The 18,873-nt window shown below is 41.5% G+C and overlaps 1 protein-coding gene across 1 annotated transcript in view; it reads right to left on the bottom strand.

Moving 5' to 3' along the window:
- The window catches only part of pacrg (PARK2 co-regulated), a 113,682-nt gene that overhangs the window by 82,819 nt on the left and 11,990 nt on the right, over positions 1–18,873 (bottom strand). The window contains exon 2 of the mRNA XM_060880419.1: positions 14,939–15,073. Coding sequence (XP_060736402.1) covers positions 14,939–15,073 — 135 coding nt within the window. The remainder of the gene's footprint in view (positions 1–14,938; positions 15,074–18,873) is intronic.

The following is an 18,873-nucleotide window of genomic DNA, read 5'->3' as shown; positions in this document are numbered from 1 at the left end:
TTCTGTCTTTCTCTCTCACTCTCTCTGTCTCTTTCTCTTCTCTCTCTCTCTCTGTTTCTCTCTCTCTCTCTCTCTCACTCTCTCTCACTCTCTCTCACTCTCTCTCACTCTCTCCCTCTCTCCCTTGAACACCCACTCTCAGACTGTTTTTCATTTACCAAGGTATACTTAAGGGTTTAACCTTGTTCCATTGCAGCGTTTCTGGTCACTGCATCCAGATGTCATCACGTCTGACCCCAAGTAAGCCTTCATACATCCACACTGAACAATGCACAGCAACACAGACGGACTCAAAACATCTACGCACCAAAATCCGACAACACACACATCTAAACAAAACGCATCTAAGATCAAAATAGCCACACAGACAGTAATAAAAACATTTACACATCCAGACACAATAACACACTGGTGTTATATCTCAACCCTGTCACTGTAATACAGCACACATGTAAAACCACGAAAGCTACATGTCTCAAACATTGCTGCTTTAAAAGTAATGCACACTTTAATAGTCGTGAATCCATAAATATTTAAAGGTTTACCGAGTTAGAGTGCGCAACAATGGTTAGACGGTTAGTTAGTGTGAAACAGTTGTAGATGACGCTCATATGTCCTGTCAGCTCTCAGCACTATGCAGGCAGCCTGTAGAAAGCCAATGATAAACAGGAGTTTATGATAAGAAGTGAGCATCATTTCACTAAGCATAGTGAAATGCTGTACAGGTTTATGGGCTGGAAATGAGCTGAGACAGCTCCTGCCTCTGCCTTCCTGGGCATTTTGCATTTTCTAGTACATCAGTGTTTTAGGGAACAACAGACATTCTCACATAGACAGGGAAAAACTAAAGAATTTGAGAAATTTCAGTGAAATTGAAATCAGTGAATATAATAGTTGTGAAAATGTATACGATAATGAAGTGTAGTATATTAATATTATTCCAGAGTGGTGTTGAATTCTCAACTCTGATTGGTCAGAAGGTGATAATTCCGATTGTAATGCAAGAACTTAACAACTTAGACAGGAACTTGTATGACAGATGCTAAAAAAAATGGTGTAACTGCTGACATGATGAATACACCTACAGGGAAATGTTTATTTACCATTTTTAGAAGGAGTTTGGGTGTCAGAGTGAAACGTAAAGAGGAAGCCATTTATGATGACGGTGCATAACTGGAAGCATCGCAAAAGGTACGATGGCAAGGTGTTGATTGTTTCCTTTGTAAATGTAGGGTTGAAAAAGAAGACAATACTCAACTCTTGGGCTTCTTATCTATAGAGTGGATGGTGTTTATCTACATATTGACATTGAAATCTAATGCACTATATGGCCACAAAAGTATGTGGACAGCCCTTCTAATTATTGGGTTTAGATGATTTGCATAAAATCAAGCATAGACATACTGTACAAAACATAAAAAAATCTCTATATACAATCACTAGATTGTATTGAAGAGACTTTAAACACAGTGACTTTAAACACTTCTGCCCTGCTACACCTCCCCTGGCCAACTGTAAGTAACTGCTTTTATTGTAAACTGAAATAACTTGGAGCAACAACAGCTCAGCCATGATGCTTAAGACAACGCAGAATCCCGAAGTGTGTCAAAATTGCATGTTCATTGTTGTACTGCTCACTACAGTGCTTCGACCTTCCACCAGATACAACATCAACACAAGAGGTGTGCATTAAGAGCTTTATGTATTTGGCCAAGCAGCTAAACACGAGTCTGAGATCATGATGCTAGAAAGAAGCCTCAGTGTAGCCTCGCGTCTCACATCATTCTGTCTATTTTTGTTAACACCACTGGTAACGCTGTTGCACTTGAGTCCATAAAAATCCATAAGAATCCACCTTGAAACATTTGTTATCAGCCAGTAATCTGATGTGGTTGGCGAAAATGGCGAAAACCTTATCTTGATGTCTTTTATTCTCTGAAAGACAGGGGACACCAGCCCATTCGTGGAAGCATCACTGTTCCATTGTTAACATGTCTTTTTTCCCTCTGTGCTTGTCTTCACAATCTGAATATTTCAAAAAAAGACATAATTGCATCTTGTCAAATTTTCTGCGTTTAAACGCAATGCTGTAATCAGTGTGAAGGCAACTGTTTATAGATGACTGACAGCCTTGTGTCCATAATTTGAGAACCTATTTTTGCCATAGAAATATTTTCATCTCTGCCTAATAAACTAAGGTGCCTTATATTGGAGAAAAATGTATATACTGTTTTTATAATCTCTACCTACAGGAAAAGGAACCTCAAGAACTCAATCATGTTACTCTTTAGCATGTATCTCAATAAGAAGTAAAGTTCTACCATCTGTATCTGATTCCTGAATTGAATTGATTCTGCATTTATTCGTTTCACCGCAGCACATCCAATAACTTGATCCAATTGTGTAGAAAGGCTTTACACATCTTTATTCATTTACTGAACTGGCTCCTTACACAACAGGATATTTGCAGGAAGTTAGCCAAGAGAGGATTAAATCCAAACAAGACATTTCTATGCTGTGTTTTCTACTTTTTGGCTGCTTAGTATAATTCAGCTACAGCGCCCTCCAGACTAGGCTGATGTTACCAGGTTGTGGCACAGATCTGATCTTTTTTTTTTTTTTTGCATGTGGCTCTTTATTGGATGCTTATTAGATATATATGTGACCGTGCAACATGAATGAGAAGATCAGAATCAGATCCCGTTGCTTTTTCCCCCTAATGTGCATGTGCAGATCAATGACATCATCAACAAGTGGCACAACAACTACCATCAGCATTGGCTAACGTCGGTGAAACAACCAGGAAATTGTTGATTAATTTGATATTTGGGGAAATTAATGGATTCGAACAAAGCTAAAGAAATAACTGGCCGGAAGACACAGAAGACATGAATTGACATTGTTTTTGGAACAATATGCATGCATTTTCTGTGATGAACAGATTCTCTGTAAAAACAGCAGAGAAACAGAAAAAACTCAAAACAGCAAAAGCTTCCCATCTTCCCTTTTCTCACCTTCTCGACCTGATCATGAAGAGGTTGACATTTGCTGACCTCCGGAGTAAATTCAGACATACGCCTGGATTCGTTCGTTTGTTGCTTCTAGCATGTCTCACAATAAGACTCATGTTGTTGATATGCACGTGTTTCAATGGACAGGAATTGTCAAATGATCCAATTAGAACCAAAAAATGAGAATGGTGTAACTTAGACTGTGGACGTTGCCATATACTAACATAGCCAATATTCTATTGATAATATAAACTCCCTTGTTGGTGTTTTTCTGCCCAACTGCTAATTGATGCATAAATTGAGGCAGAAGTTCTTCCTGTCTATATTAGTGTTAGTGTCATGTTCTGTATCAAATCTACGGTCCTCAGTCATGTGTCTTCATTTCAGTTCAGTAAGTAAAGACTGAACACGTGTTCTAGCGTGCCACCTGCTGAGTCGCTCTTCACTCCGCTAAGCACCTCACAGCGCCGCCCTTCACTTCGTCTCCTTCTTCCTCGACTCCTTGGCTTATCTTTCCTTCTGCATGAGACTTCCTGTTTCTTGCACTCTCTCCCTTTTAGTCTTCAAAGGAAGTTAGTCTTCAGCCTCATTAAGGTAATTGAGATAGAACATTGCAAGACTTAAAGACTGGAAAGGAGCCACCCATTCAAACGAGCACTTAATCACCTCGTTGAGTGAACCATGTGTGTGTGTGTGTGTGTGTGTTAATAGAACTAACGCTGGTGCATAATGTGAGCTGTATTCCTCTTGTGTTTTTTTTTTTTTCACACCACTCATTCAGGCACAGCAGTCTCCGAAGAGCAGCCAGGGTGGTATGTACGCTATGACCAAAAGAAACAGAGTTAAAAAAAAAACCTTGAACACACCTGATGTCGTAATTGCGACTTCTTGACTCATAAATACGACCTGTTCCCTGATGTCAGATTTCCTTCCTTTAATTAGCATGTTAAAGCTAGGTGTCGATTTAATGTAGCATCTGTCGGAATGTTTTTTTTGATAGTCCCATGATTGCCTCTCATTGTATATGTATATTTTATCTAAAGGAAATATATTGGGTCACATCCGAGAGCCTGAGATATGAATGGGGGACAAAATAAAAAAGAAATAAATAATAAATGCTGATGGTGCAAGAAAAGGCGAGCCGTGCCAGCTCAGCGGTTTATAGATGCTGCTTACCTGAGGCAAGCAACAACACATTGCTGTGCACACACACACACACACACAGCAATGGTTGTGGAGGGTAATAGGTGTGGTTTAGCAGCAGTTCTGGGTCAAGTCACTACCTTATTGAAGTTTGAGTCATTGTGAGACCTCGCTAACTCATCTATAATTCATCACTTTAATATACGCTTAGAGCAGACGTGCTCATAGAAACTTACACTAAACCTTGAAATGTCAAGCGCATGAACACACACACACACACACACACACACACACACACACAGGGAAACACTTTCTTACAAATATTCTCCCTATTGTAGGGAATGTGGGGGTTTGTTATAGATTAGTGGTGAGACTGTAAGTGTCTGTGTGTGTGTGTGTGTGTGTGTGTGTGTGTGTGTGTGTGTGTGTGTGTGTGTGTGTGTGTGACAATAATGCAGTACAAGGCATTGGCAAGGTAACACGCTGCTTTCATCCTCATCCCTTGCTCCATCTCCGATACGAGAGTGAGTCAGAAGGACAGAGAGATGCGGTGCTTGTGTCCACAGCTTTGTCTTTAACTGTCTCTTTTCCTCTCTCTCCCTTTTTGAAGTTTTTGTCTGTCTGTCTTTCAGTCTTTTGTCTGTGCATTCAATCTGCTTTTGTAGTTTTTTGTCTCCTTCCTTCCAGTCTGTGTGGACTCAGAGGCCTGTCAGTGTAAGAATAGCGGACATCAGGACAAATGCAGAAGTGAGCTGCATCTCCACAGTTTGGCTGAACCTGTCAATTGTCAATCAGTCCACACACACACACAGCCCCTAACACACACACACACGGCCCTCGCAGCCTTTCAGTCGGCTGTGTGTTGTGCTCCTGATGCAGCTCTTCTCTATGCACACTATGTGCAGATGCAGAACAATGACATGCCACATTAAAGGTATTCAGCCACTAAAACCTTATTATAGGGCTAAGATTCAGATGTTTGCTAATTTGCAGTTGGAAGGTTCAAGGGACCACAACTAATCGTTCCCCGGACAGGTGCGACACCGATTTCACAATGTGCTTTCAGACCCACGATAAAGAAGGTGAAAGATAAAAGCCAGCAGTCACTTCGAAAAGAGTTGTAGGATGGCCTGAAAGCAGCAGGAACAACAGTTACACAGGGAAGAATAAATGATCCCGAGAACACCGAAGTGACATTTCAAACAAAACACCAACCCCAGAAATACAACCACTATAACTCAAGAAGTCCTTGCAGGGTCTAGCCCAGGGATCGGCAACCCTCGGCTCCGGAGCCACAAGTGGCTCTTTCGTCCCTCTGCTGCGGCTCCCTGTAGATTTGGAAAATAAATTCATTCATTTCATTCATCTTCTACCGCTTATCCGAACTACCTCGGGTCACGGGGAGCCTGTGCCTATCTCAGGCGTCATCGGGCATCAAGGCAGGATACACCCTGGACGGAGTGCCAACCCATCGCAGGGCACACACACACTCTCATTCACTCACACAATCACACACTAGGGACAATTTGGAAAATAAATATTTAATTTAAATTAATTTTATTTTAGTTAGTCAGTTTTTGAAAAAAAATGAATTCTAAATTCTAAGATTATGATGCTGTTGTAACATTAAAATAAACCGTGTTTAATTTTTTTGTCGGTCAAAATATGCATCATAACTGCCGACTTGCGAAATCCGACACACAGAAGCAGACGCATTTTTGGTTTGGTGCAGCCAGCAAGTTAAAATTTTGATGTCATGAATACGAAGAGGACTCGATTAGACATTGAACATTTTATTTGAAAGTAGCCTTCAACCCAGTGTCTTTTTTGTTAAGGTTAGTTCAAACTGTTCAAAATATTTTTGTTTGCCGGCAGAAATAAAATTTGGTTTACTCGGTAGCAGTTCATTGATTTCATAAATGCAACACACTACAGTTTTTTTTCTATACTTTCCATAAAGGTAAAAAACGATATATGCGGTGTTATCTTCATTTTAGATGTCAAAGGGGTTTTGTGGCTCCCTGTGTTTTTTTTTCTGTGGGAAACGGGTCCAAATGGCTCTTTGAGTGTTTAAGGTAGCCGACCCCTGGTCTAGCCCATCTCCTGACTTGAATCCCAGTGAAAATCTATGGAGGGTTTTGGAATTGCAGGTCCTTCAGTGGTGAAAATGAATTTAACCCCAATTCTACAAAAAAAAAACTAATTATTGATCTAGACTTACAAACAAAAATGTTTTTAACAAAATATGTTCTTTTTCTTCTTTTTTACTTTTTTTTTTTTTTTTTTGAGACATCACGCATCCGGTGTCAGGTGTGACATGAAAAAGCCAGCAGTCACATGGAAAGAGTTGCAGGACGACCCGAAAGCAACGGGAACAACAAGCAACAGCCCTCTGTCTCTCTTTCTCTGACTTTGACTGTGAAGGTCTGCAAGTATTGAATTAATAAATAAAGGATATTCCATTGTTATTTCAAGCATTTCAACCACAAACTGTGAAACTTCATGTAACAAATCACAGTTCTGTATAGTATAAAGAATTTCTGGTATTGGATAATTCTGGTGTGCGTGTGTGTGTAGTACTGGCTAGGAACCATCTGTTTGTGCATTACAGTATTTGTCTGTGCCTGTGTGTGTTTGCTGTAAAGCCATCAAGCTGCTGCGTAACTCCAAGGCACTTTGTGCAGCACATTAATCACAGACAGCATTGACTGCTTCTCCGATCCAAACACGCTGACCTTCAGCTTACACAAAAGACATTAGTGCTGTCTATCTGCTTAAAATATGGAGGGAAGCAGAAAAAAAAAGTAGGAAGAGGGAGGGAGGCAGCGAGAGGAGCTTTCAAGGTAATGAAATCTTGCCATAATTTAGAGTAAAGACTACTGGGGACAGGCCCTGGCCAAAGTCTAAAAAAAGAGTAGAGTCAGGACAAATTAAATTGGATTTCGTTTTTTTTTTTTTCTTGCTTTCTTTTAAATTAGGCTTAAGTGCATGCGTGGAGCACTCCTTCATTCTCGTCTTTTTTTCCCCCCTCTCTCTTCCCACGAAAGCAAGATAACAGCATTACAGTGCAGAATGAATGGAATCATTTCCAAACCAATTAACCTCTGACAGAATGCAGGAGAGGACAGGAAGGAGAATGCTGGAGAAAGAGAGAAAGAGAAAGGGATAGATAGAGAGAGAGAGAGAGAGAGAGAGAGAGAGAGAGAGAGAGAGAGAGAGAGAGAGAGAGGCGCTAATAATGTGAGAGAAAATGAGAATCTTTCCACAGGCTAACTGTGTGAGTGACATCGGGTCTAGATAGTGATAAAGAGGACACAGCCTTGAGGCTACAGGAACCGTAGAAAGAGAGAACCACATAGGAAGACCTTATCCACCAAGCTCTCTCTCTCTCTCTCTCTCTCTCTCTCTCTCTCATTGCCTATTCAGGAATGAAGCTCATGCCCAGCTGCCACTGCTCCATTTAGTTAATTAAAGGTTCCATTTAAAGCTGCAGCCTTCTGGCAGTGTGCATGCCAATCAATAGCGTTTTGATACAGCACACGCTGTACACTGTACCCCAACACGCACCACACTGCATCTTAACAAATATATCTTGCTCCACAGGACCTTACACTTTACCTAAACACCATACTGGTCAATATCACTTACTTACCATATGATACACAAAGTGGCAAAAAAAGAGTAAGGTTATACTGAGTATGGGCACGGTTGTGCTTTGGCTGATGATAGTCACACACAATCTTGGCTTGCTAGCTCACACTGATTTAAATTCAGGTGTTTTTCTTTGCGGCTTAATCTGACGGGCTTTTACATTTTAAGCCAGAATTTATATTCCTGAACATTATTGTTTGCCATGTCTGCTGATGATGTATACAACACTAGCGTAGTAACCATTTCGCACTAGTAAATTTAATTTGTGATGGACACAGAAGAGCAGAGTAATATAGTTTATAGTAAATATAAGCACTTTTGGAACACTGCTTGACCAATCAAATTAGTGGACCAGAACTAACCGTTGCATAATAAGGTTTATTAGCTTGCCACTGATGCATTAATATATACACTCTGAAACAAATGTTGCTGGACCAATGTACCACGACTGCTGAAAATGTTCCCTAATGTTTACTCAAACCCTCAAATCACCAATACACCACCACTCTACTTAAACTGCACCAACACGCTACTCACACTGTATCCCAACACTTTTTAATCAAACTCCACCGCAACAACTTTTTCTAAACATTCTTTACCTACATTCTTTGTCCCAACACTCTTTACTCAAGCTGTACCCAACATTTTCTGCCCATACTGTTACCCAACATTCTTTACTCAATCTTTAACCCAACACACTCTACCCAAACTGTACCTCAACACACTCTACCCAAACTGTACCCCAACACACTCTACCTAATCTGTACCCCAACACACTCTAAAACCCCAAGTATCTGCATCTGCATATCACTCTATGATACTCTGATCCGGAAAGCTTTAAAAAACTGAACTTTTTTACTGCTCACTAACATCCCATTCCCAAAGTAGTCTGGTCATCCACTTCCCAAAACCACCACCTTTCCAGTTCTCCAACATCCAAAGTTCAAAATCATCCCTCCTAATTGCAAACCCAAACACAAAACCTCATGCTGCTTCAGAATCTAAATCCAAGGCAACTTCCTCTCCACTCCTCAATACAACAATCAACAGGAATTCTCTTCACTATTGATCAGTATCCCAAACTCAAAACAACCGCTCATACATCACTCAATCTAAAACCTCAAGCCAATCCCTTCCGTATCCACTGTTTGATTGTTGAAGACCTAAAATACTGGCAACAACTGGCTAAAAGTGTATAGTGAATATATGTGAAGAGAAATTACAGCAAACATTTTTCAAGAATATTCTTCTATCTTAATTTCTGCAGTGCATGCCAAAGATTTGCCTTCAGCTATGTTTTTTTTTCTAACGAGGGAAGAGGAAGATTCATTGGCTTTTTGCCGGTGGCGGTGTGTCATTTGAATGGCTGTGTGTATTACCCACAAGGCCATGCTGGAACCATTACTGCTCATTAAGCCAGACAGGACCAGCGGTGAACTTGCATTAGTCGATCAATACCTCGCATCTCAACTAATAGGCTATGAGTTAAATTTACAAAAGGATTTGCCACTGCAGTAAAATCTATTTTCCAGTGCTGTTTTTCCCCCTTATCTTGTTTTTAGTTGCCTGGGTTTGTGTGCAGGCTGAAGCATCATGCAGAATCCCAATGAGACGAGGACAAAGATGAGGAAGGAAGCCACGAAAGCCATTGCTCACAAATGTAGGTCCATCTCCAGCCAATCCCAGAATGCTACGGTTTCATCTCCCTGGAGGACAGCAGTTGGCCTTACCACATGATGCATTGTGCGTGTGTGATATTTCCAGCCCAATTTCCTGAGCTGCTGCTGTCCTCTCCGAGCCCTAGAGAGCATGCTCCTATCAGCCCCATCTTTACTCAGGGTTTTTTTTTTTCTTTGCCCGTTTTATTTCAATCCCAGGAGAGGAAGTGCACCATATCTCACAGGAGCACAAATACATGAACGTGTGTTGTGTTGGTGTGGTGTGGTTAGAACTTTTCCCCCCACAGCAGCACAGTGCCCTACAGATAAGACTTGGGAGCCCTACACTCAGTGGCCTGCATCTACTCACCATCTCAGTGGAGCGTTAACCTTTTGGTGGGTCACACATCAGCCTGTACCACACAGCACAGCTGGATCTGGAGCACAGTGGCACATCCCAGAGGAGTCTAACACAACTTGATGCAACCCTTTTAAGCTGCATTCACTATTTAGCAACGGAAATCATGTAGACACAGAGAATGTAACACAGTGTTAATGACCCTAATGACATAATGCGCATAATGACAAAGGGTTTTCTTTTATGTTTGGGTGCCAGTAGAGTTTGTTGCTACAGTGTCAGGCTCAATATGAGCATTAAAAGCAAGACATCTATAGCTCTGGAAGAGGCAATTGAAACTCAGATGGTCTGCTGAACAAAACAAAAAAAAAGGCAGATGGCTAAAGAAAATCACTTTCCTTGAGTGCTGTGTCTGCAATGGCCTGCACTTAGTAGTAACACCCACACACACACACACACACACGATTATTTCAGACAGACATACGTATATAATTCCAGCGCTCTTTGTATCACAACCATTGGCGCAGTCCTTCTTGCTCCTGGAATAATTCAATCAGCTAGACAAGATGGATGTGTGTCCCTATGGAGCACTTATACTCTCCATTTCCTAAAGCACTTGATCAGATTAATTGATCGCCACCCATATTCCCCCATTACTGCTCCCCCCGACCGCTGTCCGCCACCCGCCGCCCCCGATCCATCCATCCACTCTGCACAGCCCACGGGGAAAAAAGATTCAAGGCTGCGAATTAGGTTTGCATCGACAGTCTTATGAAATGCACCTTCGATTTAATTCGAGTCGGGAGTGGAAGCCAAGAGGTCAAATAATCAAAGAAAAGTAAAGAGGACGGGGAAAAGCCGCTGAGGAATGCAGAGGCTCAAATGAAAAAAAAAAAAAAAAAAAAAAAAAAAAAGAAAAGAAAAAAGCTGCTCTTTCAAAACTATAAATTATTTCCTGACAAAAATTTTTTTCCCCTTCTCTTTAAAGTAAGATCTTTTCTGTTTGAGTAAAAATTAGGCATCAGGCAAATTTCCATCCCTTTTGGCTTCACACATTTGGTAAGGAAATTGCAATACAGCGATCCAACACCACCCCACCCCCACCCCTTTATTATCTATTAACCTGTCTTACTGGTCTCTATCTGTCTCACACACACACACACACACACACACACACACACACACCCACACACACACACACAGACACACCGGTGTCTTTAGAAATAACAGCAGGACCATGAACAGCACACTTCCACACACCTGAGCTCACCCTTATCAGCTTGCTGCATATGCTCCTCATACATACACACTCTTGTTGTACACACACGCACTCAGCACTCCAGCTAAGAGGCGAGTATTAAAGCTCTCAGCGAAGCTAAAAATATGCCTCTTGCCCGTCAGGAACTCCATATCCCCCTGCTCCCTCTCACACTGCCCTTGACATTTAAACACCCCTCCTTTGGCTCGTTCACCTACAGCACACACACACACACACACATAACTTGTGCCCCAGTTGAAATGTAGAATAGGTATAAGTTGTAAAATTCATCTTCACAAAGAACTATTATACGTAGGAAAAATGGGAGGGGAAGGTGAAAGATGAAAGGGGAATACCAAATACCAAAGCTTTCCACGTGAGTGTGTGTGTGTGTGTGTGTGTGTGTGTGTGTGTGTATATGTGTGGTAGCAAATCAATACATTGCATACCTCTAGACCAAATAATCCCATTCCCAGCATGACAGTTTGAGGACTATTGGTGCAGGACAAGGAATGAGGGATGAAGAAATACAATTTGAAAAATAAAAAATAAAATCATGGTGATAATAAACATTGAACTTTTTTTTTTTCCAACAAGACAACATTCTGTCCTTTTGATTTGGAATTCAACTTTGACTTCTCATTTGACTCCTTTTTATAACACGAGCTGAAAGTGAAATTGTTATATCTTATGTTTGAAACTAGCAATGTGTCTGTGGCAGCAGGGGTGTATTTGAGGGTCAGCTGTGGACAGAGCGGAGGTGGGTTAAAAGGGAAGGTAATGCATGATGATTCTCAGCTGTGTGAGTTTATTTGTTACTTCTTTGTTTGTCTTTTCGAGAATGAATGAACTATGAACCAGAGAGACGGGGACAGAGTTGACGTACACAAACACATGCACACACACACACACACACAGTCATGGCCAAAAGTTTGGAGAATAAAACAAAATATTAATTTTCTACTACAAGTCTGCTGCCTCAGTTCCACTTTGCCTTGAAAAATTAACTTAATCCCCCCAAAAAAACATTTCAGCCCTGCCACAAAAAGAACAGCTGACATCATGTAAGTGATTCTCTCTTTAAAACAGGTGAAAGTGTTGACGAGGACAAGGCTAGAGATCATTGCTTTGCACAAAAAAGGAATTCACATGCAAAGATTCTGTGGCTAGTAAGATTGCACCAACCATTTATTGGATTATCAAGAACTTAAAGGGCAGAGGTTCAATTGTTGGCACCCAAGAAGGTCCAGCAAATCCAGAGCTTGCTCAGGAATGGTGGCAGGCAGGTGTGATTGTTTGGGGCACCCAAAAAAAGCTTGTCTGGCAATAGTAAAGCATCCTGAGACTTGCTTCTCAGCCAAGGTGACTGAGCGCACTCACAATTTAGCCTAAGACCACAGCCATGAATAAAGAATGGTACAAAAACTTGCTCTGAGAGCAACTTCTCCCAACCATCCAAGAACATTTTGGTGACAAACAATGCCTTTTCCAGCATGATGGAGCACTTTGCCATAGGCAAAAGTGACAACAAAGTGTCTCGGGGAACAGAACATCGAAAATTTGGGTCCATTTCCAGGAAACTACCCAGACCTTAATCCCATTGAGAGCTTGTGGTCAATAATTAAAGGTGGGGTCTCCGTTGTTTGAGAAATGCTTCAGAAAACTGAGTTGGGCTGCCAAACAAAACAAAAACAAAACTAACGTGAGGTTAAGTGCAGAGGTCTTGCAAAAGAAGTCAAGATGGCAAATATTGACTTTTTCCATAAACTTAATTGTCAATAAAAGCCTTTGATACATACATATACATATACATACACAATCACACACACACACACACACACACACACACACACACTAAAGTCCCATTGGGATGCCAGAGTGGAACATATCCGCATATGTGGTGTGACTGAAATTCTACAACTAGCTTTTCTACTTTTATTCAGCTCCTGTCAGTAGAATCAGGTCTGGACAGAAGAAGTCAAATTTTTAAAGAATACATAACAGTTCCTCACGCAGTTCTTTGGGGACAGGGTCATCCTAATTCCACCTCGGAGTAACTAAATCAACACTGTGCAATGAGCGTGTCCGTGTGTCCGTGTCCGTGTCCGTGTCTGTGTGTGTGTGTGTGTGTGTGTGTGCGTGACTGCATTCTCACACACTCTCTTTGTTGAGCTTGATTGATCCTGTAACCTCATTGTGAACTGCTGCCCTGAAGGTTACTTACTGCTAACACAGCACTGCAAACATTCTTGGCCTAATCAGTCTGTCTTGTTCCTACACTCACTTATATACACACACACACAGTAAAAGTCTGATCTCCGAAGCTCATTTGCAATGTGAATAGTGAAAGAAGAAGAGCAGAACTGGAGAGAAAACATCCCGGTAGCGGCAGCAACAATCAGTAAGCAGAGCGGCTGTATTAGATGTGACAGCAACAATTTCATACAACACTTACTGTCTGCTGCCAGCAATTTTCATAAAAGCTTGAGGAGCGACAAAAGCACTGCATTATTTTTAGTTTCCTTTTTTTTTTTCTAAAGTGCAGATTGATTCATAGTAAAAAAAAGAAATTTGCTTTTAATTATTAACACTTGGGCTTTCAGGGGGGAAAATAGAGCTACTGAAAAGGAAGCAGCTACAAAAGAAACACACACGGCACACTGATGTTCTCCGACTGTGTGTGTGTGTGTGTGTGTGTGTGTGTGATTTGTTTTTCCAGCCAATGTTCTGCAGATATCGGATCAGTACTGACTACAGTTCAGGTGGAGAACGCTCCTACATTGCGGATGTATACGTTTAATAAAGCAGTTTGCTGAACTCTGATCTTTTCATCAGCAAACAGTACCTAATCAAGTCAGAGATATGAATGCATTCTGATGCAGTGTAATGTTACAGCCTGACATTTCCATCAGCTTATTCACAGCTCGCACGAAACACTGCTCAATTGAAGGCTGTCATTTGGACCAGGAAGTGCATCAAGATACCGTTCTGCGATTACACTGCGATTCCTGTCAGTGTGAATACAGCTGGTACTCTGAGCTGCACTTGTGTTGTGTTTTGTTGTGTTGTGTCACATTTGTGATAAGGTAAGACGAACACAAATGCTATAACACATTATATAGTCTAGCCATACCTGTACATAGCTTTAGAGCTGATAGTGTAGGCTACTAGCATCCTGTGTCTAATTAGCACGTAAACTGAGGCATTAACTAATTCTTTAACTAACGTGAGTTAAATCAGCCTTCATGTTATAAATCCTAAAAGATATACAAAGCAATAATCAGAAGCTAATTGCGCCTTATCGTGAGGGAACTGAGGATTATAATTAGGGTTAAATTAGGTTCATACTGGCGTCGTTTATAAAACCACCGGTCAGATTCTGTTAGAAACAAAATGCGTGAGGTAAAACAAAACATTTGTAGCTAGACAAATTTTAGTCAGTGCGGTTTTATTCCACAACTTTACACACTAAAATAATGTAGCTTAGTCAAAATTGTGAAATTGGGACTGAAATGTAATAAACAAAGCAAGTTAATTTAATTGATGGGTGTTAATCGTACGTTCCTATTTAGCCAGGAGCTGTAGAAATCTCATTGCCTCAAAATTCACACAACCTTCATACATCTTTATTTTTTTACTTGATGCTCTGTTTGTTCTTTTTTATTTTTGTTTCTACTTTGAAGAGCTGTTTTTTGTTTTGTTTTTTTTTTGCTACCAACTCAACTTGCAAGTAACAGTTTAGTGTCAGGATCTTACATAGCAAGAGGTTCAAAACAAGCATAAATCAAATAATTATAGAAGCGTATAGCTTTGGACCATAGTGTTCTACTCTCTGCTGGACTTAGAGATAGCTCGGTACCTTCCAGGCGATGCGATTGCCCTTGGTGTCGTGCTCCAGCGCAATGGGGAAATCTCCACGCTCGTAGAACTTACGGAAAGACGTAGGTCTCGCAGGACGCTCTTTGAACGCTCCGGCTGCAGGAGGACCCACCACCTGACCGGGAAGAGTGAGGTACAATTAATCTCCCACATTATAACTAATAATGAACCATATTACATTCCCAATCATTTTTTTTATCTTTTTGTATTCCTTTTAAGCATGGAGAGACCTTTTCTATTTGTATTTCCTGTTTGTCCTGAACACATCTTTCCGACCACAACTCATATAACTATATAACTAACCACAACTCATATAACTAAATAACTACCCTCATTTGTTTTCTATCACCATTTCAGCATTTATGTCTAGGGTGCAACCATTCGCTATGTCTCTCCTACACATAATAGTAACAGGTAGATACTGATAGGTAGCAGGGTGTATTTACCACGCAGTATGCAATATGGTCTATACCATATAACGCTTGAGTGGAAGTAGGTTTGTGTTTCACGGTTTGGGCACTGAGACTCGGGTTCCATCACAGGAATGGAGATGGATGTGTTACACTTAACCCAGTACACTGTAGAGCTGCAGGGCACAATTCTTCCTGACTACCTGTGTAGGAGCTCCAAAGGCAATATCCACAGTCATTACTGAATGTGATCCTATCACTGCTGAAGAACTCAGTCTGTCAGAACACACACACACACACCCATCAGACGGTGTGTTGCATGCCGACAGACTCTAGAAGCCCAGGGCAATGCTGCAAGCACTGCTATTGTAGTCTTGCTGGTGTGGGATACGTTACACACACACACACACACACACACACACACACACACACACACACACACACACACACACACACACACACACACACACACACACACACACACACACACACACACACACACACACACACACACACACACACACACACACACACTTATCAGCGCTGTTTCCCATCCTAGAGAATGGAATGGCCTTGAGTACGACCAGGGCATCTCAACAGGGGTGTAAACTTTTGCACTTTGACTCAATAGCTATAAGATTTAGACCATGTTGTAAAGACCATGTGCTCCTAAACACTAAAATGTACACATATTTAAGCTATACTGCATAAAAAAGACTGCTCCTGTACAGAATGTCACAATACACAATAATAATAATACACAATAATAGCTCAAACACAAAAACACAACGACTCTCAGGAAATTAAGATATGCCACGTTGTCGCGCCAGCCGGTTGCTAGAGAGATGATAAGCCTACTATAGGTTATAGATGATAACTGATTCGATTTACCAAATATTTGTTCCTATTTGCTCCATCACAGAAGCTGGATAGGGTGTGGCATGTTGCTAAGCAACGCACAGACTGACTGACAGCCGGTAGTAAGTGTTGTAACGGTTTTAAACAAATGATCTTTAAAGTTTTATGACAAGAGGTGTGATTGTGATTCAAACAGTACAGTGAAGTAGACATGTAGACAAATAGTACAATGATGTGCCATGGTACAAATTAGGAACAAATGTTTCATCACACAAAACCTCATCATGTCACTGGTCACATTCGGATATTTCCCGTCCACCTGTCCTTGAAAATCAATCACCGCCATCTGACCCATCTGACCCACCGCCATCAATCAGGTTCAAAGATTCTTAACAAGTGCATTATCCTGATCCTGAACCTGCTCATTTAGACACCTCGTTCCCAGTTTTCAAGAATCTCTCTCCTCTAAGTGACTGATGGGTGCATACTGATGCCGGGCTCAGGTGGTCTGCGTTTCCATCCAAACCCGACCCTCTTTCTATTGCTCTATCTCTCCATCACTCTCGCTTTAAAATTCATTTCCTGCCTAACGCTACAGTGGATGAGCTGCAGGACGCATTAGATGTTTGTTGAAGCGGTAGCAGTGCAGAGTGGAGCAGAGCTTCCTCTCTCTCTCTCTCTCTCTCTCTCTCTCTCTCTCTGCCTTCCTTCCTTTCTCCCTCTAATCTTTCCATCCATGCCTTTTTTTTAGCCTCTCTATCTCACCGTCTAACTCTATCTTCCTCTTATATTTTCAGTTGAGTGATTATCAAAATCTTTATTCACTGCATATATATACAATGTATATGTGTGTGTGTGTGTGTTTGTGTGTGTGTGTGGTGACTCACCCCGGTTATCGGCTCAGGCTGCCCTGATAAGGTCAGGCTGAGCATTGCCACAAGCAACCCAATTACCTCTCTTTATTCATAGGGCATTCACACACGCACACACACACGCACACACGCGCACACACGCGCACACACGCGCACACACACACACACACACACACACACACACACACACACACACACACACACACACACACACACACACACACACACACACACACACACACACACACACACACACTTCTAAAAGGCAGGTTGTTTGCCCTGAGGATTTACTCAGGGTCTACCCGTCAAAACAGTGCGAGCCAAATGTCAGTAAGTGAATTCGCATATTCTCACACACTACTGCATTAACACTGCTGCACACTCTGCTTTTAAAACCCCGTCACCGATTTAAAAAATCAAACAAATCACAATGGGGATGAGTCTGAGAAGAGTCGATCAAGAGCTCCACGTTAATCAAGCACTGAGTAAAATTCCAATAAAGCCATAAGTTATGCTTTAAATTAATTTTTTTTAGAGTCAGTCTCAAATAGAGCAAACTACATTCAAATCAATAGCGTGTGTGTTATTTTAGTCTTTTTCATTACCATGGCATTTACCATGGCCAAATTTCCCTACCTCCTCTAAAGAAACTAACACACAATTTGTTTTCCACTGGTTTTCAATGCAAGGACGAAGCTTTGGATTTTGAGAAGTAGCTCGTGCCAACATTCACGACGAGGACAGAAACAGAATTGGAGCTCGTCATTGTGTTTAACATCACTGTACATTGTCCAGTTCGTCTCGGAGACAGAGATGCTTTGGCTCTGGCGAGCCTTCTAGTGCACGTCACGTTTAATCCTCTAAACGTACGCAAGATACACAGGCAGGGGGATGATTAATGACGCTGCTTTACTGCAAATGTACACGTAGTCATGTGTAGAGTATAAAGCAGACCGGGCTTCAGGTGAGCTGTGTTACATCACACAAAAGCACAACATCTTGCATAAGACTGGTAGGGCAACACAAGCAATATTCCACACACATACATTATCTGACAGAAGTGATAGAAGTCAGAAGTCACATGTTTGTAAATATTTTATTACTGTATATCTTTTCATGTGACAACACTGAAGAAATGACACTGTGCTACAATATAAAGTAGTGAGTGTACAGCTTGTAGAACAGTGTACATTTGCTGTCCCCTCAAAATAACTCAACACACAGCCATTAATGTCTAAACCGCTGGCCACAAAAGTGAGTACACCCCTAAGTGAAAATGTCCAAATTGGGCCCAAAGTGTCAATATTTTGTGTGACCACCATTATTTTCCAGCACTGCCTTAACCCTCTTGGGCATGAAGTTCACCAGAGCATCACACGTTGCCACTGGAGTCCTCTTCCACTCCTCCATGATGATGTCACGGAGCTCCACCTTCTGTTTGAGGATGCCCCACAGATGCTCAATAGGGTTTAGGTCTGGAGACGTGCTTGGCCAGTCCATCACCTTTAACCTCGGCATCTTTAGCAAGGCAGTGGTCGTCTTGGAGGTGTGTTTGGGGTTGTTATCATGTTGGATTACTGCCCTGCAGCCCAGTCACTGAAGAGAGGGGATCAAGCTCTGCTTCAGTATGTCACAGTACATGTTGGCATTCATGGTTCCCTCAATGAACTGTAGCTCCCCAGTGCCGGCAGCACTCATGCAGCTTCACACCATGACACTCTCACCACCATGCTTGACTGTAAGCAAGACACACTTGACTTTGTGGTGAGAGTGTA

The sequence above is a fragment of the Tachysurus vachellii genome, chromosome 10 (assembly GCF_030014155.1).
Source record: "Tachysurus vachellii isolate PV-2020 chromosome 10, HZAU_Pvac_v1, whole genome shotgun sequence".
NCBI lineage: Eukaryota > Metazoa > Chordata > Actinopteri > Siluriformes > Bagridae > Tachysurus > Tachysurus vachellii.
The sequence above is the reverse complement of the archived record's forward strand: the minus strand, read 5'-3'. Positions and strand labels throughout refer to the sequence as shown.